General features: G+C 41.6%; 1 protein-coding gene across 2 annotated transcripts in view; it reads right to left on the bottom strand.

The window, feature by feature from the left end:
- Nucleotides 1-25,311, bottom strand: part of Lima1 (LIM domain and actin binding 1) — a 123,956-nt gene that overhangs the window by 61,323 nt on the left and 37,322 nt on the right. For both annotated transcript variants that reach the window (XM_042677597.1, XM_042677598.1), the window contains exon 2: nt 16,659-16,800. In XM_042677597.1, coding sequence (XP_042533531.1) covers nt 16,659-16,777 — 119 coding nt within the window. In that variant the 5' untranslated portion in view covers nt 16,778-16,800. The remainder of the gene's footprint in view (nt 1-16,658; nt 16,801-25,311) is intronic.

Below are 25,311 nucleotides of genomic sequence, written 5' to 3'. Positions count from 1 at the left end.
GCACTCTACCACTGAGCCACCTTCCTAGTCCCTCACTATGTAATTTTAATTATCAGAAATTAACAAATATCCCATTTACTAGTTGTATATTGCTCTGTGATGAGCAGACCTTTCTCAGGAGGTTGAGTGAGCGAACTTTCAAAGTTTCTGACACTTCACTAACTATAAATAGGAAAAAAAGTAGGATTAAACCATGATTCAAATGACCAGCTAGATATCTGTAATTGTAAAGGTTTGTAATTTGTAAAGATATTTGTAATCATGGTTCAGACAAAACACTAACTTGCCTAGAACACAATTACAAATTAATTTTTAAAAGTCACAAATAATTACATAGAAAGTTCAGCAAAAATGTAAACAGTTCATAAAAAAATACTAAATGAATCTTTTGTAGCTTTTTTTTTTTCCCCAGGGCTGAGGACCGAACCCAGGGCCTTGCGCGCGCCAGGCAGGTACCCTTCCGCTGGGCTAAACCCCCAGCCCCACTAAATGGATCTTAAACAAAACAAAAAAAGTATTCAACCTCAAAACACAAATTCAAACAACACTATGAACATATTTTACTTCACAAGTAGGAAAATATTTTTTTGAAAAATCGAATATGAACCAGGTACCAGAGGCTTACTCTTGTAAACCAGAAAAACCTATACAAAAGGCATCTTGTTATTATCCTGCCAAAACTACAAAAGCACAAATGTTAAATTCTGAGAGCAGAATATACAGATATCTTTACACAAGAAAAAAAAATGATTGTGGGGCTGGCAGCAGTACAGCACTACCTAGCAAGCTTGAATCCCTGAGTTCAAATCCTAGTACCACAAAAGAAATAGCCAGCCAGGCACTGGTGGTTCACACCCTTAATTCTAGCTAGTCCTAGGCTGCGATCTGAGGATCAAGGTTTGAAGCCAGCCCAGGCATGAAAGTCCCTATGAAACTCTTATATGCAATAAACTACTCAAAAGATTTGAAAGTGGCACTGTGGCTCAAGTGGTAGAGTGCTAGCCTGGAGCACAGAGGCTCAGGGATAGTGCTCAAGCCCTGGGTTTAAGCCCAAGGACCAGAAAACAGACAAACACCCAAAAAAAAAAAAAAATCAACCTTTACAGACAGAGAAAAACATCACATGCTAAGGCCTTGGGGCAAAAAAATGTCTCATGTACATAGATAAAAAAGAGCTCCTGTGTTACTAAAGTACATCAGAAGGAGGAAGGAAACAAGATGAGGCTGGGAAGTAGGGGCAGATCATGTCATGTAGAGCTTTGTGGTCCATGCTAAGGATTTTTAATTTAATGGTAGGTACAATGGATAGTCTTGTGTGAGTGTGTGAGTGTGTGTGTGAGTGTGTGTGTATGTGTGTGTGTGTGCTAGCACTAGAGATTGAACTCAAAGGCTCTTGCTCTCCCCTTAGCTTAAGGCTTAAGCTTGAGGCTCTGCCACTTAAATCACAGCTCTATTTCTGGCTTTTTTTTTTCTGGTTAATTGGAGATAAGTGTTTCAAAGCCTTTCCTGCCTGGCCTGGCTTTGTACTATGATCCTCAGATCTCAGCCTTCTGGGTAGTGGTACAGATGTGAGCTGCTGGCACCTAGCCAGCACTCTGATGAGGAGAAAATGAACTTGCAGAGACTAAAAATGGAAGTGGAATTAATGAAAAATAATGCTGGTTTGGCCATAGTAGCAGTACTAGAGATAAGGAAAAGTGAATCGATTTAAGGTATATTTCAGAAGTTGGTAATGAGGGGAGGGAATAAAAGAAAGGAGAAGTGAAGAATAAGTCCCAGAATTTTCATAGTTAAGTCAAATGTAAATAACGTTTATTGTCTTGAATTCTGAATGAGGAGCATATTTGGGGATTGAGAAAATCAAGAGCTCGGTGCCTGGGGCTGGGAATATGGCTTAGGGGTAGAGTGTTTGCCTAGCATGCATGAAACACTGAGTTCAATTCCTCAGTACTATATAAACAGAAAAGGCTAGAAATGGTGCTGTGGCTCAACTGGTAGAGTGCTAACTTTGAGCAAATGAAGCTCAGGGACAGTGCCCAGGCCCTGAGTTCAAGCCCCAAGGCTGGCAAAAAAAAAAAAAAAAAAAGTTCAGTGCCAGCCAGCCATGTTAACTAACATGCCATTTGGTAATAATAGTAATTAGATATAAGCATTTATAACTCAGAAAGTAGATCAGAGTGAGTCACTTATGTTTAGGACTTTTCTGTTCACATAGGGCATTAAAGCTTCACAAAAGCAGATGATTTCTGCAAAGGAATATGTATATAGTACAAGAATATGCCCAAGAATTCAGTCCTGGAGACTGGAGACATTCAGAAATTGGAAGAAGAGGAGATATGAGAATGACAAGGAACAGAGATGTAAGAGGAAAACCAGGAGACTGCCAGAGAAGCCAAGGGAAAAAACATTTGGGAAGGAAGAATGGTTAAAATGTCATATAAGATAAAGGGCAAGGTCTAGGAAGGTGGCTCAGTGGTAGAGCGCTACCTGGCATGCTTAAGGCCCTGGGTTCAATTCCTCAGCACCACATAAGCAGAAAAAAAAAAGCCGGAAGTGGCGCTGTGGCTCAAGTGGTAGAGTGCTAGCCTTGAGCTGAAGGGCTGAGGGACAGTGCCCAGGCCCAGAGTTCAGGCCCTACAACCGGACCCCCCCCCAAAAAGATAAAGGGCAAGAAACATCTCCTCCACATAGCAACACAGATGTCTTTGGCCATCTTGGCAATCATTTCCCATGATAAATAAAATTCAACTGTCCTTCTTTAATGGGTATTTGAACTATTTCCAGTTTTTCAACACTTCAAATAGTGCTTTGGTGAATGTCCTTGTGAACAGATTCTCCTACACATACACATACACTTGTACTAATATATATGTCTAGAAACTGCCTCAAAGTGGGAACTGTAAAACATAGTAGACTGTAGCTTAACAGGAACTTAGGATGGGCCTTGAACTTCTGTTTCTACACACCTTGGACAATTGTCACAGTATATTACAGCAATATAATATATGAAAGCCAGAGCCAATCAGCATACAAGTTTAAGTTAGTGGCTTATTCTCCAATGAAGATATTTACATTGTGGTTAGTGGAGTAAATAAGCTCAGAGTTCTCTTTACTTTCCAACAGAAACACAGACCTTGAAAAAGCAAAATAGATTTCTCTCTTTTATCTTTCTGAGACAGGATCCCACCTCTAGGCTTCCTAGGCTAGCTTAGTCTAGTACTTCATCATCCTCCTGCCTCAGTGCTGAGATTATATGTGTGCTTCAAAATAACTTAATTTCTCCTTCCTTCCTTCCTTCCTTCCTTCCTTCCTTCCTTCCTTCCTTCCTTCCTTCCTTCCTTCCTTCCTTCCTTCCTTCCTTCCTTCCCTTCCCTTCTCTTCCTCTCTCCCTCTCTTTCCCTCTCTTTCCCCTCTCTGTCTCCCTCCCTCCCACCCTCTCTCCCTCTCTCTGTTTCTGTTTCTCTGTCTCTGTCTCTCTCTTTCTCTCTGTACCAGGACCTCATGCTCTTATTCAGCTGTTTTGCTCTCACCTGGCACTTTATCTCTTGAGCCATGCTTCCAGTCCAGCATTTTACTGGCTAATTGGAAATGGCATCTCACAGATTGTTCTGTCTGGGCTGGTCAAAGATCACTAACTAGCTGGGACAACACATGGGGCTTCTGCTCAAGCTCAGCCCTTTGCACTTTGCAGTGTTGCTTATCAGTCACAAGCTTGGGCCTTTTGAGGCATTTATTAATTTTTGTATGTGCTGACATGGTAGTAGGGCTTGAACTCAGAGTCTTGCACTGTCACTCAGTTTACTTGCTCATGGCTGGCACTCTGCCAACTAAGCCATGCCTGACTTCTAATCCAGCATTTTGCTAGTTATTTGGGAGATATAATCTTCAGACTTTTCTATCCAGGCTGGCTTTGAACAGGTCTCAGCCTCCTGAGAAGTGAGAATTATAGAATTATGAGTGCCCTTTAGCACATGGAAGACAAGGTAAACACCAATGTTTGTCTTAACTCCTGACTTGAAACTATCACTCAAATAACACATCCCCTTATTGGTAATAAAGGTAATTGTTAAATAGTAGACACACAGGAAATTCTACACCATTGTTCTTTCCTAGTTAGCTCCTTGGTACTTTTATATTTTATACTTTCAGCACTGAAGAGACTCTAAGGCTTAGTATACTCCTAAGTGGGGGACTGAATCAGGGCCTTGTGCTGCATGTACACTCTACCATTGGGCAGCCTGAGAAGCTAGGACTATAGACACGTCCTAGGCCTTGCTATTGAGGCTCAATACTTCTGAGTTTAGTGTTTACCAGGATGCAAGATTCAGACTTTTCTCAAAGGTACTAGCATTATTCTGGTATAATATACCAGATAATGAATAAATGATCATATTAAAAATGATGTCATGCCGAGCACTGGAGGCTCATGCCTATAACTGTAGCTACTCAGGAGGCTGAGATCTAAGGATCATGGTTCAAAGCCAACCCAGGCAGGAAAGTCTGTGAGACTCTTATCTCTAATAAACCACTAGAAAACCAGAAGTGGCACTGTGGCTCAATGGTAGAGCTAGCTTTGAGCTGAAGAGCTGAGGGACAGCGCCCAGGCCCAGAGTTCAAGCCCCACAACTGACCAAAACAAAAAAAGGCCATGGGCTGGGAGTGTGTCTTAGTGGTAGAGTGCTTGTCTAGGATGCATGAAGCCCTGGGTTCAATTCCTCAGTGCCACATAAACAGAAAAAGCTAGAAGTGGCACTGTGGCTCAAGTGATGGAGTACTAGCCTTGAGCAAAAGAAGCCCAGGGACAGTGCCCATGCCCTGAGTTCAAGCCCCAGGACTGGCAAAAAAAAAAAAATCTTATCCCTCTTCCTTTCCTAGATTTTATTGTGGTCCAGTCTTCTTCACATATGGAATTTAATCTTGAAACTGCTTATTAATGCACAGATGTGAAGCAGGCAGCTGATGGAGGATACTAAAATTATCTGGGGAGTAATAACAGTGTCTCAATTTTTTTCTAAAACCAGAAAAGAGTTCCTGAGCTATGACTCTTACTTATAAGCCTTCAAATAGAGAAAAGGGAATCTAGAGCCAAAAAAAGGAATATGGAAACTCCCACGGTTTAAACAATGTATTTTCTTCTGTAACAATTTTCCCATTAAAAATGTTACAGAAAAGCAAAAGAAGAGGAAGTTAACCAGTGTGATCTGTAGATATTTTTTTTCTTAAGGAAGAATAGTTCATAGCATGAACCCTCTGCTCTCCTGGAACTGAGAATAAGTAAAGTTATACCAAGCATAGCAGGGGCTGGGATGGGGGAGACCCACTGGGAAGGAGGGAGCAAAAGAAGAGAAGGGAAAGGTGTGTGTGTGTGTGTGTGTGTGTGTGTGTGTGTGTGTGTGTGTGTACACATGCATGTACACAGTGTGTTCATCAGTTCTGCCTCTAGTCACAATTTCTTTTTTTTTTTTTGGGGGGTCCGGTTGTGGGGCCTGAACTCTGGGCCTGTGCGCTGTCCCTCAACTCTTCAGCTCAAGGCTAGTGCACCACTTGAGCCACAGCGCCACTTCCAGCTTTTTTTCTTTTTGCTTATGTGGTGCTGAGGAATCGAACCCAGGGTCTCATGTATGCAAGGCAAGCGCTCTACCACTGAGCCACCTTCCCAGCCCCTCTAGTCACAATTTCTGAGTCTTAAGTTCCTTATTTGTGGAAGGAGGGGAAGAAGGTTAGCCACATGAGTGATTTCAAACTTCTAGCCTAGAACGATCTTTTAAATGCTATCTTACATAAAACCTAAAGTACAGAAAGAATCAAAGCAGGGCTGGGAATGTGACAATGGTAGAGTGCTTGCTTAGCATGCATAAAGCCCTGCGTTTGATTCCTCAGCACTACATAAACAGAAAAATCCAGAAGTGGCACTGTGGCTCAAGTGGTAGAGTGCTAGCCTTGAGCAAAAGAAGCTTAGGAACAGAGCCAGGCCCTGAGTTCAAGCCCCAGGACTGGCAAAAAAATAAAAAGAAAAAGAAAAAGAATGGTTGGTATAGAGAGTCTGGACTCAGCCCTTAGATCTTTTCATCTTTCCAGAATTGGCTCCTCTGAAGAAGAACTCAATGAAGATGATTTTTAAAATATGGGGCTAGATTCCCTTTACATCCAAAAATAGAGTCAAAACAGGATTCTCTGGCAAGGAAACTAAATTCCACTCAGTCAACTTCTTTTATCAATAATAATAAGTAGAACCAAAGCTAATCCCAAACTAACCCATTAACAGGATCCTCCAGTTTAATGATTTATGAAGTATAGAAGTTTATCCAAAGAAGGAAGTCTAGCGCTAGAAAGGATTCGTGAGACATAATCTCTAACGCTCCAAATCTATCCACTCCTCTTTTTTTCCTTCTGTACTGAAATCTGAAGTCAAGACCTTATACTTGATAGGCTGGTGCTCTACTATTTGAGCCATGCCTCTACTTTTTTTGCCCATCCTGGGGCTTGAATTCAGGGTCTGGGCACTGTCCCTGAACCTCCATTCTGCTCTAAGCTAGCACTTTACCACTTGAGCCACAGTGTCACCCCCGGCTTTTGCTGAGTACTTTATTAGGGATAAGAGTCTCAAGGACTTTCCTTGCCTGGGCTGGCTTTGAACTGTGATCCTCAGATATCAGCCTCCTGTGTAGCTAGGATTACAGGCATGAGCCACCAGTGCCCAACAGGCAGGTTTCTCTTTACACCTCAATTTTCTCAACTATAAAACATAGATAATGTTCCTCTTTCCTATACTTTTTGTTAGGAATAGAAAGACTATATAATTCTGCTAAGTGTCTAGTAGTGTAGCTAGGATTATAGGCCTGAGCCACCAGCACTGGCTTGCTTCTACTTTTTGTTGGTTGTTTTGGAGAAGAAACCTAGTGAACTTTTTGCTTGGACTAGCCTTGAACATTGAGCCTCCATACTTCAGCCTCCTGAATAGCTAGGGTTACAGGTATGGTTTCTGTCTAAACACTATTCTTTTGTGCATATAAATGTAACATATAGGACTGGGAAAGTGGCTCAGTGGTAGAGCGCTTGCCTTGCATGCCTGAGGCCCTGGGTTCGATTCCTCAGCACCATATAAGCAGAAAAAAAAAGCCAGAAGTGGTGCTATGGCTCAAGTGGTAGAGCGCTAGCCTTGAGCTGAGGGACAGCACCCAGGCCCAGAGTTCAGGCCCCACGACCGGGCCCCCCCCCCCAAAAAAATATATAAAATAAAATAATTGAAAGTAAAACACAACAAATATACAAACATCACCAAGAGCACCCAAGGCATGTGCTATACCACAGAGCTATATCCAGCCCCAAGTACCACTTTTATATTTCTGATCAGATTTACTACTTCTAAACTCTAGTAGAAGATATCTCAAAATAAGAGAAAGCAGTTTACTATGTGATGGATATAGAAATCAGTATACATTTTTGTGGAAAAGAGTCCTGTAACCTTCATTGAGAACCTAAGGTTCTCAATTTCAATGCCCCTGAGAAAGGCTTAAGTAATATTAGCCATATGTCTCCATGAAACCTGGAAATGTAAAACCTGGAAGAGGATCCCAGGCAACTCCCTGATCTTTACTGTGCTACTGTCAGGCTCCATTCTGTCTTTACCTTCTGTTCCTCTGGAATGTCACCACTATCTCCCAACCCACTAAATAAAACACTATTCATCCTTTAACTAGTTCAATTTGAGATAAAAAAAACATCAGCAGAAGCTGGGTACTGGTGGCTCATGCCTGTAATTCTAGCTTCTTAGGAGGCTGAGATCTAAGGATCATAGTTCAAAAACCAGCCTGAGCAGAAAAGTTTATTTGACATTTATTTCCAGTTAACCACTAAAAAGCCAGAAGTAGAGCTGTGCTCAATAATAGAATGCTAATCTTGAGCAAAAAAAGCTCAGGGACAGCATTGCTAAGTTTAAGTTATAGGACTGGCACACACACACACACACAAACACATGTATGCACGTACACACATGCACACAACAGCAGAAAAATACTAGCAGAGATAAACCCTAATATTAACTTGGACAGGTTTCTTTTTTTTGTTGTTGTTGTTGGTGGTGGTCATGAGGCTTGAACTCAGGTCCTGGGCTCTGCCCCTGAGCTCTTTTGCTCAAGGCTAGACCTCTACCATTTTGAGCCATTGTACCACTTCCAGTTTTCTGGTAGCTAATTGGAGATAAGAGTCCTACAGACTTCTCTGCCTGGGCTGGCTTTCAATGGTGATCCTCATTTCTCAACCTCCCGAGTAGTTGGGATTACAGGAGTGAGCTACCAATGCCCAGCTGTCATGTTTCTCTTCATACCTCAGTTTTTTTAACTATAAAACATGGATAATGTTCCTCCTTCCTATACTTTTTGTTAGGAATAGAAAGACTATATAATTCTGCTAAGAGTCTAGCAGTTGGAGATGTAACTTAGTAGTAGAACATACATTTAGCATATACGAGGCCCTCCTGGGCTCAATTCCCCCTCCCCCGAAAAAATAATTTTTTTTTTTAAAGATCTAGCATAGGCTGAGTGCTGGTGGCTCATACCTGTAATTCTAGCTACAAAGGAGGCTGAGATCTGAGGATCGTGGTTCAAAGTCAGCCTGGGCAGGAAAATCCATGAGACTCTTATCTCCAATGAACCACCAGAAAGCCAGAAATGACACTGTAGCTCAAGTGGTAGAGAGTTCACCTTGATCTGAAGAGCTCAGGGACAGTGCCCAGGCCCAGATTTCAAGCCCTACTAACAACAACAACAAAAAAAGAGCCAGAAATGGTACTGTGGCTCAAGTTGTAGAATGTTAGTCTTAAGCAAATGAAACTCAGGGACAGAGCCCAGGCCTAGGGTTCAAGCCCCAGGACTTGGGGGGAAAATTCTAGCATAGAGCCTGGTACACTGATTCAGACTAGGGGGTTCAGGACTTACAATTTTACATAACTACCATTGGCTTTTATAATTTTCCTGGAGAAAAGATAGTTAACCATGAGATGACTGTAAAGGTTCTTTGTGTTTTTGACAGGATTAAGAAGGCCTCTAAGATGAAAAACAATTTCTAATGCCCTAACTCTCATCAATGCTACAAGAAAACTCAAATCTTATAAGAAGTGGTTGGGCTAGCCAGTGACAGCTAACAATGGGTGAAAAAGGTACGGAGGAAGTAGTAAGAGTTTGCAGATGTCCAGTCAGAAAGAAATGTATGCCAGGGAGATTCCACACTGCTGACTGTGCAGAAGGAGCCATCTGGCAGCCAGACCCTGAGTTCAACATCCAGGAGCAAACAGCAGCCCCAGAGACAGAAAGGACAACTGGCCTCAGAGATACATCCCTGAAAAACAGACTTCAGCAATCTAAATCAACTTGCTATAGATCCTTACCCAGTTAAGGCAAGTCCATTTGACTACCATGATGGTTGCTCCTGAGACCTTGAATATGTATTAACTTTGCAAGTCTTGATGGCTGTTCCTGTGTTGCTATACTCAGGTTTTGGCTTTAGAAATGGATACCCTCCAGATGTGGTAGCATACACCTATAATCCTAGCTACAGGGGAGATAGAGATCAGGAAGATCATGGTTTCGGTCCAGCCTGTAATCCCAGCTTCACAGGAGGAGTAAATAAGGTAATCCTAGCTACACATGAGGAATAAATAAGGTAATCCTAGCTACACAGGATGGATCCATCAAAGGCCAGCCTCTAGACAAAAATAGAAGACCTTATTTGAAAGTCACTAAAGTAAAATGGGCTAGAAGAATGACTCAAGTGGTAGAGTGCCTGGCAAGAATGATGCCCTGAGCATAAACTCCAGTACCAAAAATAGAAAGAGGAAAGAAAGAAAGAAGGAAAGAAAGAAAGAAAGAAAGAAAGAAAGGAAGGAAGGAAGGAAGGAAGGAAGGAAGGAAGGAAGGAAGGAAGGAAGGAAGTGGATGACCAGTAGAATAGAAGATGCTCTAAAACAAACTAGAGATGAAAGTTCATTGAAGTGACTGGCCATTCTGGGTAGAAAAAGAAGTGGATAAAAGTCAAAGCTCAAAGTTAGCAGGAATAAGCTGGGCACTGGTGGCTCACACCTGTAATCCTAGCTACTCAGGAGGCTGAGATCTGAGAATAGCAGTTTGAAACCAACCACATTAAGACAGTCCCTGAGACTCTTATTTCCAATAAACTGTTCAGAAAAAACCAGGTGTGGTGCCATGGCTCAAGTGGTAGAGTACTAGCCTTGAGCATAAAGAGGCTCAAGGACAGCACCCAGGCCCTGAGTTCAAGCCTCAGAAGCAGAAAAAAAAGTTAGTAGGAATAAATGAGAGTGAACTAATGTAAGTACAGTTCTAATTAGAGTGGTTTAAATAATAAGCAATTCTAAAATCAGACACGTCATAAATATGGACCAGTAATGCTTCATTGAAGGCGCCTCATACGGGTGCCTCAGGAAGTTTGTCAGGCTTTTTCTCTCATTACTTTTTTTCCTTTTTTATTGTTACAATGTTTAGGGTGCTACTAGCATTTGAAGGAGGCAAGATAACAAGTACCTTGAACAAGAAAGTCTACCTTACCCCAAATGCCAATAGCACCCCCAATGAGAAACACTAGAAAAGCTAGTAAACCTAGGGAAGGCAAAAAGCTTTACCCAAAGCCTAGCCCACCACTGCTGTAAAGTGTAGCAGATGTGAGCCTCAAAGCCCAGGGGTAAAACTACAAAACTTATTACAAAAATAAAATGGCCTATTACAAAAATTAAAAAATAAAAAATAATCCTGGCTACTTAGGAGGTTGAAATCTGGGGATGGGGTTCAAAGCTAGCCTAGGCAGAAAAGTCTGTGAGACGCATTTCTCCAATAAACCACTAAAAAGCTGGAAGTAGAACTGTGGCTTAAGTAATAGAGCACTAGTCTTGAGTGCTCTGAGTTCAAGCCCCAGGAGACAGACAGACAGACAGACAGACAGACAGACAGACAGACAGACAGACACACACACACACACACACACACACACACTAAATAGAATAGAATAGAATAGGCTGGGTAGTGGTTGTAAGTATTAAGCCCACCTTTGGTCCTGTCTCCCTCTCTCCGCTCAGACCCACCCATCCACCTCACTTCCTACCCCCTGACCCAGCTGCTACCTAGATAGTAGAGGGTGCCATGTGCTTCCTCTCTGGGGAAAATATGGTTCCTCTAATAAACCTTGTAATAATCTTTCTCCTTTGCCTGCCTGCCTCCCCGCGGTCCCCTGGGATGGATGTGATGGATCCTTTCAGTGGTGGCTCACAGCTGTAATTCTACATAATCAAGAGGCTGAGAACAGGAGAAACTCAGTTAAAGACTACTTGGAACAGAAAAGTTTTTTTTTTTTTGTCGGTCGTGGGGCTTGAACTCTGGGCCTGGGCGCTGTCCTTCAGCTCTTCAGCTCAAGGCGAGCGCTCTACCACTTGAGCTACAGCGCCACTTCCGGTTTTCTGGTGGTTTATTGGACATAGGAGTCTCACAGTCTCTCCTGCCCGGGCTGGCTTTGAACCGCGATCCTCAGATCTCAGCCTCCTGAGTAGCTAGGATTACAGGCGTGAGCCACCAGCGCCCGGCGTGGAACAGAAAAGTTTTGTTTGTTTGTTTTTGTCTGTCATGGGGCCTGAACTCTGGGCCTGGGCGCTGTCCCTCAGCTCTTCAGCTCAAGGCTAGTGCTCTACCACTTGATCCACAGCGCCACTTCTAGCTTTTTCTGCTTATGTGGTGCTAAGGAATCAAACCCAGGGCTTTATGCATGCAAGGCAAGCACTCTACCACCGAGACACCTTCCCAGCCCCACAGAAAAGTTTTGAAACCTCTTCTCAACACATAGCTGGGTCTGTCATTCCAAACTATGCGGAGGCTGAGATTGGGAGGATTTTGGTACCAGGCTAGCTCAGGCAGAAAAAGTCTGCAGAACATAGCACACACTTGTGATTCCAGCAGTTACTGAAAGCCTAAAGTTAGGCAGACAGATCTCAGCTTAGGCACATGTATAGGCAGAAAGTGAGACCCTGTCTTAAAAATAACCAGTAAAAGGCTGGGCGCCAGTGGCTCACGCTTGTAATCCTAATTACTCAGGAGGCTGAGATCTGAGAATCATGGTTCAAATCCAACCTGGGTAGGAAAGTCCGTGAGACTCTCATCTCCAGTAAACCATCAGAAAAGTGGAAGTGGTGCTATGACTCAAGTGGTAGAGCGCTTGCCTTGAGCTGAAGAGCTAAGGGACAGCCGGGCACTGGTGGCTCACGCCTGTAATCCTAGCTACTCAGGAGGCTGAGATCTGAGGATTGTGGTTCAAAGCCAGCCCGGGCAAGAGAGACCGTGAAACTCCTATCTCCAATAAACCACCAGAAAACCGGAAGTGGCGCTGTAGCTCAAGTGGTAGAGCGCTCGCCTTGAGCTGAAGAGCTGAGGGACAGGGCCCAGGCCCAGAGTTCAAGCCCCACAACCAACAAAAAAAAAAAAAAAAAGAGCTAAGGGACAAAGCTCAGGCCCAGAGTTCAAGCCCAGAACCCCCCAAAAAACCAAACCAAAACAAACAAACAAAAACAGTTTAAAAAATAGAGCTAGAGGCATGGATCAGTGGTAAGAGTACCATCCTAGCAAGTATAAGGCCCTGAATTCTAACCCTAACATGACTACAAAAAAATAAAATAATCCTATAAAACAACAGATGGGATTCTGTACTGGAGTTGCAGGAAAAGCATGTAGAGTAACAGCAGGTAGCAGCTACTCAGTCATACAATGCATGTCAAGAGAAAGCCAAGTTAGGGAAAGACAAAGTAAGGCTAAGAAGACTGAAAAGGGTAGGAATGTGGAGGAGTTTCTCTGCAGAGCAGGGGATTTCCACGTTCCATTAATCACATCTCAACTGTGACTCCTATTCTATTCCTTCTTTTCCTTTCCATTTCTGTTGCCTACCTGCTAATAGCTCTCGCATGATCCCATTAGAGCCTCATAAATTGTCTTCATGCTATCAATCTCTCACCTTGCCAATATACTTTCACACTGTTGCCAGAAGCATCTTTCTAGAATGCAAGCCTGATCACATCACCTGTATGAAATCCTTCAACTGCATTCACTGTTTATCTAACGAAATCCTAACCTTAGCATAGTATTTAAGGCCTCTCACCATCTGGCCCTAGTAGCTGAGCCAGTCCCTTCTCCCTTTTGTTTTTGTCAGGCCAGATTGCTTACTATCCTGTTCCCTTTGTGTTCAGCTTCTACAATCCCTTCCTTATTCAAATTGCTTTATTTGTTTTTTTTCTTGCACTAACAGTGATTCCTAAACTTCCCTGAAGGTAAAAATCACCAGAATACTTGTTAAAAGTACAAGTTCTCAGGGCTGGGGATGTGGCTTAATGGTAGAGTGCTTGCCTAGCATGCAGGAGACCCTGGGTAAAATTCCTTGGTACCACATTTTTTTTAAAGTGTTAAATAAATCATAATTAATTTTTTTAAAAGTACAAGTTCTCCAGTGTCATTGTAGATACAGAATTAGAATCTTTAGAGAGCCCATGTACGATTGTTTTAAAACATGTTCAAGCAAGGTATAGCTCAGTGATAGAAAACACCCAAGGAGTTGGATTTGATCCCTCCTAAGTGGGAGGGGAGGGGGGGAGTAATCAAAATATCTTTTGACATTTATCCTATCAGAAGGTGGAGTCAATTCCCCCAATCACATCCCCCACTGAAATATGAGCTAGCCTGAATGACTCACTACTAAGAAAAGAATGTAGCAAAAGAGATTGTGTATGACTTCTCAGGATAAGGTCATTAACAGGCAATACAAGTTCTAGTTCCCTTTCTCCTTTGTTCCCTCCCTCTTCTCTGGATGCTTGCCTTTGGATCCCAGCCACCAAGTCAAACAGTCACATGGCATATCCATGTGTAGGTGTTCCAACTGTGGCCTCTGTGGAGATCCCAGATGACAGCCAGCATCAACTGTCTGATTTGTGAGTGAGCAAGCTTTTAGATTACAATGGCCCCCAGCCTTTGAACCACTCATGCTAAGTATAACAGAGACAAAAGCCCTGCCCAAGCTGAAAATTTCAAGCAAAGTACATGTGGACATTATTTTATGCTTCTAAGTTTTGGAATTTTTATTTTTATTTTTTGAGTTGCTGGGGATAAAATCCAAGACCTTGTATATGCTAGACAAATACTCTACTACTGAGCTATGCCTTCAACCTTTGTGGGCAGGACAAAGTCTTACTATGTAGCTCAGGCAGACCTCAAACTAGCAATCTTTCTGAGTACTGGGATTACAGGTTTGTACTACTATACCCAGCAAGATCTTATGTATTTATCTATCCATCTATAATTTATTTTATTTATTTGGAACCCAGCAAGTAGCTAACTGGAACAGAAAATTATTAACAAAATCAGGAAAGTTGGGGGATCTAAACTATACTGTTAAATTCCTTGAAGACAGGTATTAAATCTTCATTAACCCTCAGCTTTCCACCATTCTTTTTAGAAATATCTTTATGTTCTTTTCTTGTTTCAGAAAAATACATAAAATTACAGCAATATATAATGCTGCAGTCTTGTTCCCACCTTCCCTCCACCTTAGGTGATGACTAAGAAAGGGCAATGTTTTCCCCAGAGTAGGTGCCTGAGGGATTTTTTTGTTGCTGTTGAGGAAAAGGTGGCATTGTAAATTACAGAGACTTCTATTGATACTTAACTGTATCCTACATTTAGGTCCTAGAATGCTTTCTTCAAATTTTTATCATCGTTCTTCTCATAAATGTGCTATAGCTTCCTATTAATTAACAAATTCTACTAGTGAAGTAATCCTACCACCTGTCTTAGGTTCCTTCCTACCATGGCATCTCTATTCACCATCTGTGGTATATTATTTACATAGACCATTAGCTGAATATTTGTTGAGTGGGTACTATGCTCTAGTTACTGTACTACTCACTGGTATATAGAATGAACAGGAAGTGATCCTCATATCAAAGAACTCATGGTCCAGAGGAGTGTTGGCAAACTTTCTTAAAAGGCCAGGTAGAACTCCTAGGCATCGACCCAGGATATCACAAGCCAGGATATCATAAAGACACTTGCACATCCATGTTAATTGCTGCACTATTCACAGTAGCCAAGCTGTGGAAACAGCCCAGAAGCCCTACAATAGATGAGTGGATCCAAAAGATGTGGTACCTATACACAATGGAGTTTTACTCAGCCACTAGAAAGAAAAATATTACGTCATCTGCAGGGAAATGGATGGAGCCAAAACAAATCATGGTAAGTGAGGTAAGGCAAGCTCAGAGAGACAAATGGCACATGTTTTCTCTCATAAACAAAAGCTAACTCTAAAATACACAAAGCATAATAAATTATACATATCTCTAGGCATTCATGCACAGTGAGACCAAAGGAGGATACTCTTAGGAGAGGAACAGAAAGGCACAATATCTATGTATATCTGATCATACAAAATAATATTTATCGAAATTAACTCCAAGAAATGGAAACAAGAGTTTTTTTCTTTGTTGACGTTTTTGTTTTCTTTTTGTTCTGTTTGTTCATTTGTATGCCTTTGGGAATGTAAGGGGAGGCAAAGAAATGGAGGAACAAATGGTAAACAAACGCAGCAATGGTACTCACTGTGCTGAAAATGAACTATACAACTTGTGAGTGATGATGGTGGGGGGAACTGGGAGAGAGCAAGGGAAGGGGTGACATTTTCTAAAAAGATATGTACTTTTTTGTTGTTTTTTTTGGTCAGTTGTGGGGCTTGAACTCAGGGCCTGGGTGCTGTCCCTGAACTCTTTTGCTCAAGGCTAGTGCTCTACCACTTTGAGCCCAGTTCTTCTTCCAGTTTTTGAGTGGACAATTAGAGAGCAGAGTTTCACAGGGACTTTTCTCTCCAGGTTGGCTTTGAACCACAATCCTCAGATCTCAGCCTCCTGAATAGCTAGAATTACAGGTGTGAGCCACCAGCACCTGGCTTAAGAAATGCACTCTTTACATGACTTATGTAACTGTAACCCTTCTGTACATCACCTTTATAACAACAATAAAAAATTAAACACACATACCACAAAAGGCCAGGTAGAAAATAATTTAGATTTTGAGGGTGATAGTCTCTGTTGCAATCAGTAACTCTGCTGTTATAGTGTGAAAGCAACTGCAGACAATCCATACATAGGCATGGCTGTGTTCTAATAAACTCTATTTAGTAAGTTTTGTTTACTATTGGGCACTTGAAATGTGCTGAAAAACTGAATTTTAAGTGTTACACTCCTCTTAAACAGATTAGCTCCTATGAATGATGGATCATGCTTTCACTATTATTCTGCATCCAATCTTCATTCCTGTTCACTTTGGATTTAATGAGTTTGCTTTTATAATTATAAATTATAATGTAATTAGTGTGGTTAATCATAATAATATAATGAATTATAATTTGCTTTATAATTACAGGTATTTTTCTTTACCCTAATTAGACAACAATCCAAGACAATAAATATGTCTTCTGTTATCATCCTTCTTAGTACTCTGCAGTGTATACAAAATCAAGGTGATTGCCAATAAAACCATTTTTACATGTGCTTTCTTCACTGGTTTTTCTGACAAATGGTTATATGTGCTTAAGGCACATGGCCCTTTTGGTACAAGATTAGCACTTACTTGGAGAATATTTCAGCAATCGCCGATGATTTGTTCTTGTTGACTAGAGATAGTTCTCTGGCCGTTACCCTCAATGATAGTGAAGTCCACTGCCGTCTATTAAATGGAGTTGATTCCATTTTGACCACAGATATCGAAACACCTATACAATAAAGATAGTCAGAACTTTAGACAAAGGAGAGGATTCCTCAGCATCCAAGGACTGACAGTAGTGAGGTAAATGAGAGAATAGAGAAGCTGGACTAACAGACCAATCTCCTCTACCAGGTTCAGTATAATCTTGGTCAAATGAGTCAATATCTTTGGACTGAAGTTTCCTGTAAAAAGAGAAGGTTAGAACAGATGATCTCTAAGGTCTCTTCCAGGTCCATCATTTTATGACTGATCCCACTGTGCAAACACAAATTGGCCTTTCCCCGAACTTAAATCTGTTCCAAAGTCACATTTGGATGGAAACCTTCCTATCTTCTGAATTACATCCCAAGGGAGTACAATCAGCATCTCAGTAGTCAAGTCCAAATTAGCTTCTACCTACATCTAACTATCTTTTGGCTGTTCTCTCTCCTCATAGTCCTCAGCACTTGTCACTTGACTTAGGGTAGAAAACTGGGGATATTACATGGCACAATAAGAGAGATCAAGGGCTTAGAGATGGGCAGACTGCAGTGAAATTTTAACTCTGTTACCTTGAACAAGTTACATAATTTAGTAGAATTCCTAATATGAGTAAGGATTTAGGTTCAATCTCTAGCAATGCTAAATTAATATAATTAAGTAATAAAATGATTTTTTTCAAGAAAAATCATGCAATTTTTTCATCTTCAGTTTCATCAACTGAAAATGAGAGCAATACCTGTTTTTCTAGAGGTTTTAGCATAGAAAAAGCACTGAGTATATTATAGTAGTCTGAAGGATATTTAAAGTATGATATATTAGTAGTGTTTTTTGTTTTGTTTTGTTTTTTGATTGTGGGGCCTGAACTCTGGGCCCAGGTGCTGTCCCTGAGCTCTTCAGCTCAAGGCTAGCGCTCTACCACTTAAGCCATAGCACCACTTACAGCTTTTTCTGCTTATGTGGTGCTGAGGAATCGAACCCAGGGCCTCATTCATACAAAGCAAGCACTCTACCACTGAGCCACCTTCCTAGCCCCTTGGGTTTTATTGGAATGATTTTTTGTGGGTGTGTGTGTCAGTCATGGGGCTTGAACTCTAGACCTGAGCACTGTCCCTTGGCTTTTCAGCTCAAGGCAAGCACTCTACTACTTGAACCACAGCGCCACTTCCAGTTTTTTAGTGGTTAATTGGGGATAAAAGTCTCAGGGACTCTCCTGCCCAGGCTGGCTTTGAACTGTGATCCTTAGATCTCAGGCTCCTGAGTAGCTAGGATTACAGGCATGAGCCACCAGTGTCCTGCTAGAATGAGTAGCAACTAGGTAAGTACAGTGTACTTGAAATTCAGGGGATAAGGCCAGGAGCCAGTGGCTCATGCCTGTAATCCTAGCTACTCAGGAGAGTCAGATTTGAGGATCATGGTTCAAAGCCAACCTGGGCAGGAAACTCTGTGAGACTCTTATCTCCAATAAACACCAGAAAACCGGAAGTAGTGCTGTAGCTCCAGTGGTAGAGGCTTGCCTTGAGCTGAAGAACTGAGGGACAGCACCCTAGCCCAGAGTTCAAGCCCCATGACCAAAGCCCCCCTACCCCCCAAAAAAAATCTTAAGCAAAAATTCTTAAAAGACACCCAAGCCTAGAGTTCAAGCCCCACGACCGACCCCCCCCAAAAAAATCTTAAAAGATATTTAGCTGCAGATACTAGTAGAGTGGTATACCAGGTAATAATGGAATACATACAAAGGGAAAGAGCCAGGCACTAGTGGCTTATAACCTGTAATCCTAACTACTTAGGAGACTGAGACTCTTATCTCCAATTAATCACAAAAAAAGTTGAAAGTGTAGCTATGGCTCAACTAGTAGAGTGATAGCCTAGGGCAAAAGAGCTCAGAGGCACTGCCCAGAGCTTGAGTTCAAGGCCCAGGACACGCACCAAAGAAGAGGGAAGCAGTTTGATAAGAAAGAGAATGACTTCAGTGTGAGATACATGAGAGATATTCATAAGAGAAGCTTAGAAATTAAGTAACTAAGTCCCTTTTTTTTCAGTAGTAGAACTGGCCATAAAACGCTCCCCAAATAACTAGCTAGTTTTTGTTAGAGGTAGAGTTGTTAACTCTTAGTTCAGAGTCCTTTAGTTAGACCAGGTGGCTTAAGATGGGACAATTTAACTGGTTAAGTTGGGGGGCTGGAGATAAAGATCTCTAGGACAAAGGTTCTTGCAGTTGAGCAGTGACTCACTAGGAAACTTGGCCCAAGGTATCTGCTTCCTCCAGGTATTACTTAAGTTGAGGTTAATAGCTGCACCAGGAAATCAATTGTAATAAATTCATTTATAGGCTCACCTGACCAAGGGAATCACCACAATCAGCTGCCCCCAAAGCTATGAATGGTAAAAGCACGTCCTCATAAAGCCCTGACTTGCTCTTCCCTTTCTTTTTTCCTCCCCCACCTCTCCTGCCATGATTACTTGAGCAAGCAATACAGATGTCTCAACACACAGACTTCAAAATGAGAACATAGTCTACAAACATACTTTCACATTTATTATTAAGAGAGAATGTAATTCTTAAGGAATTGACTGTAGAGTTATACAGTTCTTCCACCATCAACTCTTTTCAACTTCAATGTTAGAAGGTAAAAAGGAACAACGAATTTAAAGAAAAAATAACACCCACAATTTCATGGTGTAACTACTCTTTTCCCTAAATCTTAGCTATATGCTATATGCTATCATACTAGGTACTAAGAGGCTGAAGTAGGAGGATGAAAATTCAAGACAATCTGAGCAATTTGGCTCAAAATTAGAAAAATTTGTCTCAAAATTAAAAAAAAGGAAAAAGAAAAAGGAAAAAGCTATACACTTGCTCAGCATGAGCAAGACAAGATGCTGGTTTCAAGTTTTAGTATCATGGGGGGGTGAGGATCAAAAACCAGACAAACATAAACTTTCAAGATACAAAAGGAATTTTAAATAAAAGCTATATGAAATATGATTCAGTCCCCATGTTTTTTTTGTTTTTGTTTTTTAGAATACAAGTTACATTTATTTATTTATTTATTTTGGGGGGGGTCCAGTCGTGGGACCTGAACTCTGGGCCTGGGTGCTGTCTCTCGGCTCTTCAGCTCAAGGCTAGTGCTCTACCACTTGAGCCACAGTGCTACTTCCGGCTTTTTATTTTCTGCTTATGTGGTGCTGAGGAATTGAACCCAGGGCCTCAAGCATGCAAGGCAAGCGCTCTACCATTGAGCCACTTTCCCAGCCCACAAATTTATTTTAAGTTTACTTTTTCGTGTTCAAAATTCACATAGTTGAAATATTTTTGGAAATTAGTTTTCCAAGCCTGCCTTCCTTCCTTCCTTCCTTCCTTCCTTCCTTCCTTCCTTCCTTCCTTCCTTCCTTCCTTTCTTTCTGTCTTGTCTGTCTGTCTGTCTGTCTGTCTTTCTGTCTGGGTTTGCTATACAGGATGATTTTGAACTCACCATCCTCAACCTTTCTAATCTTTTTTTTGTTGCATTGGGTTTTGACTCAGTGCCTCCTGCTTGCTAGGCAGGCACTTTTTACTATTTGAGCCACAGATTCAAGCCTTTTAACTTCAGATTTCCAAAGAATTTTACTTTTACATAAGAGTTGCAAAGGTAAGTTCTTGCACATCTTTAATCTAGTTTTATTTCACATTACCAAAGTACAATTATCAAAAGCAAGAAATTAACATTAATATACCACTAATTATGAACTTTATTTAAATTCATCAGATCTTATATTTAGTTGTCAAGTCTTCTGCAATCTATGTATGATAATTCTTGTTGAAAAAATATTGTGAGCTGGGCACCAGTGGCTCACGCCTGTAATACTAGCTACTCAGGAGGCTAAGATCTGAGGATTGAGGTTCAAAGCCAACCCAGGTAAGATAGTCCTTGAGACTCTTATGTCCAACTGACCACTAGAAAACCAGAAGTGGCGCTGTGGCTCTAGTACTAGAGTGCTCACCTTAAGCTGAAGAATTGAGGGACAGTGCCCAGGCCCAGAGTTCAAGTCCCAAGACTGACCAAAAAAAAAAGAAACATTATTGTGAGTTTTATGTGGGATGTTCTTGAATTTGGGTTTTGGGGATTAACAACAAAAAGAACTGTAGTCTCAGCCAAGCGCCGGTGGTTCACGCCTGTAATCCTAGCTACTCAGGAGACTGAGATCTGAGGATCGTGGTTCAAAGCCAGCCCGGGCAGAAAAGTCTGTGAGACTCTTATTTCCAATAAACCACCAGAAAACCGGAAGTGGTGCTGTGGCTCAAGGGGTAGAGCGCTTGCCTTGAGCTGAAGAGTGCAGGGACAGTGCCCAAGCCCAGAGACAGTGCCTAAGCCCAGAGTTCAAGCCTCACAATCGACAAAAAAAAAATAAAATAAAATAAGGAATTGGAGTCCCTTGGAGAACAAATGGATTCCAGAGCTAGGCAAAGAAAATACAAGATAAACTAGAAGACAAGCAGACAAAAACAAAACTTTTTTTAAAATGGTGTTTTGGGAGCTGCTAGTGTGAGGCAAGTAGTAAACTATCTGCCTAACAAACACCAATAACTTCCCTCCCAAAAGAAAAAGTATTATGTTCTGGGCTTGCTTGGGTAACTCAGTTTTTAAAAGCTAGTCTAACATGTGTGAAACCCTGGTTTCCATCCCCAGTACTGGGGTGGATATTTCTCAGGTTAGATAAAATTTATAAATTTTTCATTTTTTCTTTAAAGTTTTCTTTTAGGACACAGTCATACTTTGTAGTCCAGACTGGCCTCAAATTTGCTAATAGTGATTTTCTATTCCCCTTTTCCTCGTTACATTTGTTTATTTATTTATTATCTTATTTATTACTGTGCACATACTGGGGCCTGAACTCAAGACCTTGACATTGTCACTTAGCCTTTTCTTCAAGGCTAGTACTCTACCACTTGAGCAACAGCTCCCTTCTGACTTTTTGTTGCTTTAATTGAAGATAAGAATCTTATTAGCCGGGTGCTGGTGGTTTACACCTGTAATTCTACTCAGGAGACTGAAATAAGAGGATCAGGGTTCGAAGCCAGCCCAGGCAGGAAAGTCCAATAAACCACCAGAAAACCGGAAGTGGTGTTGTGACTGAAGTGCTCGCCTTAAGCTGAAGAGCTGAGAGACAGTGCCCAGGCCTAGAGTTCAAGCCCCATGACCACCACCACCACCACCAACAAAAATCTTATGGACTTTCCTGCCCAGGCTGGCTTCAAACCACAATCCTAAAATCTCAGATTCCTGAGTAACTAGGCATAAGCCACCTATTACTAGCCTTACATACATTTATTAGCTAGAATTCTGTTCTTAAAAATTGGCTTACACCATTAGAAAGGACAAAATAATGGCATTTGCAGGGAAATGGATGGAATTAGAAAAAATCGTTTCAAGTGAGGTAAGCCAAGAGCAAAGAGACAAACGACACATGGTCTCCCTGATGTGATGTGATGTAATGAGATACAACAAAGTAAACGGGACTCGAGAAACTATAATATCTATATCTATATCTATCTATAGATAGATATACTAAGGCTGGCCTCAAATTTATAATCTTCTAGCCTGAGTTGCTAGGATTATAAACTTGCACCACCATGCCCAGACATACTGATACTTCTGACTATAGTCTGACTACAGCATTCCCTCTTTATTTGTAATTTTATTTATTTATTTATTTATTTATTTATTTATTTATGTCAGTTGTGGGGCTTGAACTCTGGGCCTGGGCGTTGTCCCTCAGTTCTTCAGCTCAAGGCAAGCGCTCTACCACTTGAGCCACAGTTCCACTTCCAGCTTTTTCTGTTTATGTGGTGCTGAGGAATTGAACCCAGGGCTTCATGCATGCAAGGCAAGCACTCTACCACTGAGCCATCCTCCTAGCCCCCAAAAATGTGCAATCATCTTTTTTTTTTTTTTCCGGTCACTTGTGGGGCTTGAACTCTGGGCTTGGGCACTGTCCCTGCACTCTTCAGCTCAAGGCAAGCGCTCTACCACTTGAGCCACATGCGCACCACTTCCTCCCTCTTTATTTGTAACTTCATTCTTTGATAGTAAAAAGTCTAGCCCCATATTAACTATAACCTCTAAAAAGATATTTAGAGTCTCAAGAAGTATGACATTACCAGTTTATCTTCTGTTAATAGGCCATGTACTTCTTCATTTTACCTCTAGTCACTCTACTCACCTTTAAAAAAAAGGCAATTGAGAAACTACCTTCTCATGGAACCCTTTCATAAACTGTTTCAGTTATGCTTCCCAGTAGCACAGGTGACATCTACTACCTTTTCATAATTCTATAAATTGTAGCTGGTAGATTCCTCAGGTCAGAGGATGGGTCTAACTTATCTCTTTACCCATCTATTATATTGCTTTCTAAATAAAAGGAACTCCATAAATATGTCTTGGAATGAGATTGCATGAAGCTTTAAGTTTTATCTGAAATACAATTACCATGGAAAATAATTTTTGATCATGAAGTCCCAAGAATGTTGAGAAAGCATATGTTATTTTTCAGAACTGTGAATTATCCATTAGTTTTAGCTTATTCACTCTTGACATAAACTCAAGGCATATGAAAATAGTGAAATCATTAAGTAACTTCAAGCCAAATGTGGTAGTTCATGCCTGCAATCATAGCAGTGGGGGAGGTGGAAGCAGGAAGATTGTTCAGGGGCTGGGAAAGTGGCTCAGTGGTAGAGTGCTTGCCTGGAATGCATGAAGCTCTGGGTTCGATTCCTTAGCACCACATACGCAGAAAAAGCGGGAAGTGGTACTGTGGCTCAAGTGATAGGGTGCTAGCTTTGAGCTGAGGAGCTCAGGGACAGCTCCCAGGCCCAGAGTTCAGGCCCCATGACTGACCGGGGGAGGGGGGGGGGGGGGAGAAATTCTCAAGGTGGCTGGGCTCATGCTCAGTCCTAGCTACTCAGGAGGCTGAGATCTGAGGATTATGGTTCAAAGCCAGCCCAGACAGGAAGACTCCTATCTCCAATTAACCACCAGAAAACCAGAAGTAGAGCTGTGGCTCAAGGTGGTAGAATACTAGCCTTGAGTGAAAAAGTTCAGAGGCCATGCCCACGGCCTGAGTTCAAGCCCCACAACTCACCAAAACAAAACAAAACAAAAAAAAGAAAAGAGAAAAAAAGAAATTGCCCTTAGTTCAATTCCTCAGCACCACATAAACAGAAAAAGCTGGAAGTGGCGCTATGGTTCAAATGGTAGAGCACTAGCCTCGAGCTAAAGAGCTGAGGGACAGCGCCTAGGCCCAGAGTTCAGGCCCCATGACCAGCAAAAAAAAAAAAAAAAAGGAAGATCGTTCATCTCCATCAAAAGTTGTAATAATTGAGTGTGATGGTATATTGTGTGCTGGTCATCTCAGCAGAGTTGAAGGCTGAGATCTGATCTGGTGGGTTTCTACTCCTGGGCAAAAAAGAAAAATAGTGCATGAGATCCAATCTCCACAGGGAGTGGTGGAGCATGCTTGTCATTCCAGCAACTGCAGGAAGTATGAAATAAGAGGATCATCATCCAGGCCACCTCAGACAAATAATGAAATTCTATCTCAAAAGTAACCAGAGTAAAAAGAGTTGAAAGCATGTTCAAGCAGTAGAGCAACTCCAAGTTCAAATTTCAGTTCTTAAAAAAAAAAAAGCCGGGCACTGGTGGCTCACACCTGTAATCCTAGCTACTCAAGAGGCTGAGATCTGAGGATAGTGGTTCAAAGCCAGCTCGAGCAGGAAAGTCCATGAGATTCTTATCTCTAATAAACCACCAGAAAACTGAAAGTGGTGCTGTGGCTCAAGTGGTAGAGTGCCTTGAGCTGAAGAGCTGAGGGACAGCACCCAGGCCCAGAATTCAAGCCCTACAACCAACAACAACAAAAAAAATCCAGGCACTGGTGGCTCACACTTGTAATCCAAGTTACTCAGGAGGCTGAGATGTGAGGGTCACAGTTCAAAGCCAACCTAGGCAGGAATAGTGCCCAGGCCAAGAGTTCAAGCTCCTCAAAAGACCAAAAAAAAAAAAAAAAAGAAAGAAAGAAAAAGAAAAAACCCTCCCTAAACACAAACCAATTCAGAGCTTCAAAACCAATTCAGAACTTCAAATACTATTATATACATATAAAGCTCACTATTTTAGTATTTAAGATATGCTGGAATAATCATTGCTACTATTTTTTAAAGAGCTTAAGCCAGTTATCTGTAGAAACAAGTGTGCAGACAATTTTTTTTTTTTTTTTTTTGGGGTCCGGTCATGGGGCCTGAACTCTGGGCCTGGGTGCTGTCCCTCAGCTCTTCAGCTCAAGGCTAGCCCTCTACCACTTGAGCCACAGCGCCACTTCCAGCTTTTTTCTTCTTGCTTATGTGGTGCTGAGGAATCGAACCCAGGGCCTCAGACATGCAAGGCAAGCGCTCTACCACTGAGCCACCTTCCCAGCCCCTGTGCAGACAATTTTAACACTGACCAAATTCCAAAAAGTCAACAAAAATGTAGATGTTTTCCTAAGACAAAATCACTTCAGT

The sequence above is a fragment of the Dipodomys spectabilis genome, unplaced genomic scaffold (genome assembly GCF_019054845.1).
Source record: "Dipodomys spectabilis isolate Male_0828 unplaced genomic scaffold, ASM1905484v1 ptg000039l, whole genome shotgun sequence".
Taxonomy (NCBI): Eukaryota; Metazoa; Chordata; class Mammalia; order Rodentia; family Heteromyidae; genus Dipodomys; species Dipodomys spectabilis.
Note: the sequence above shows the minus strand (reverse complement) of the source record. Positions and strands in the feature narration are given on the sequence as shown.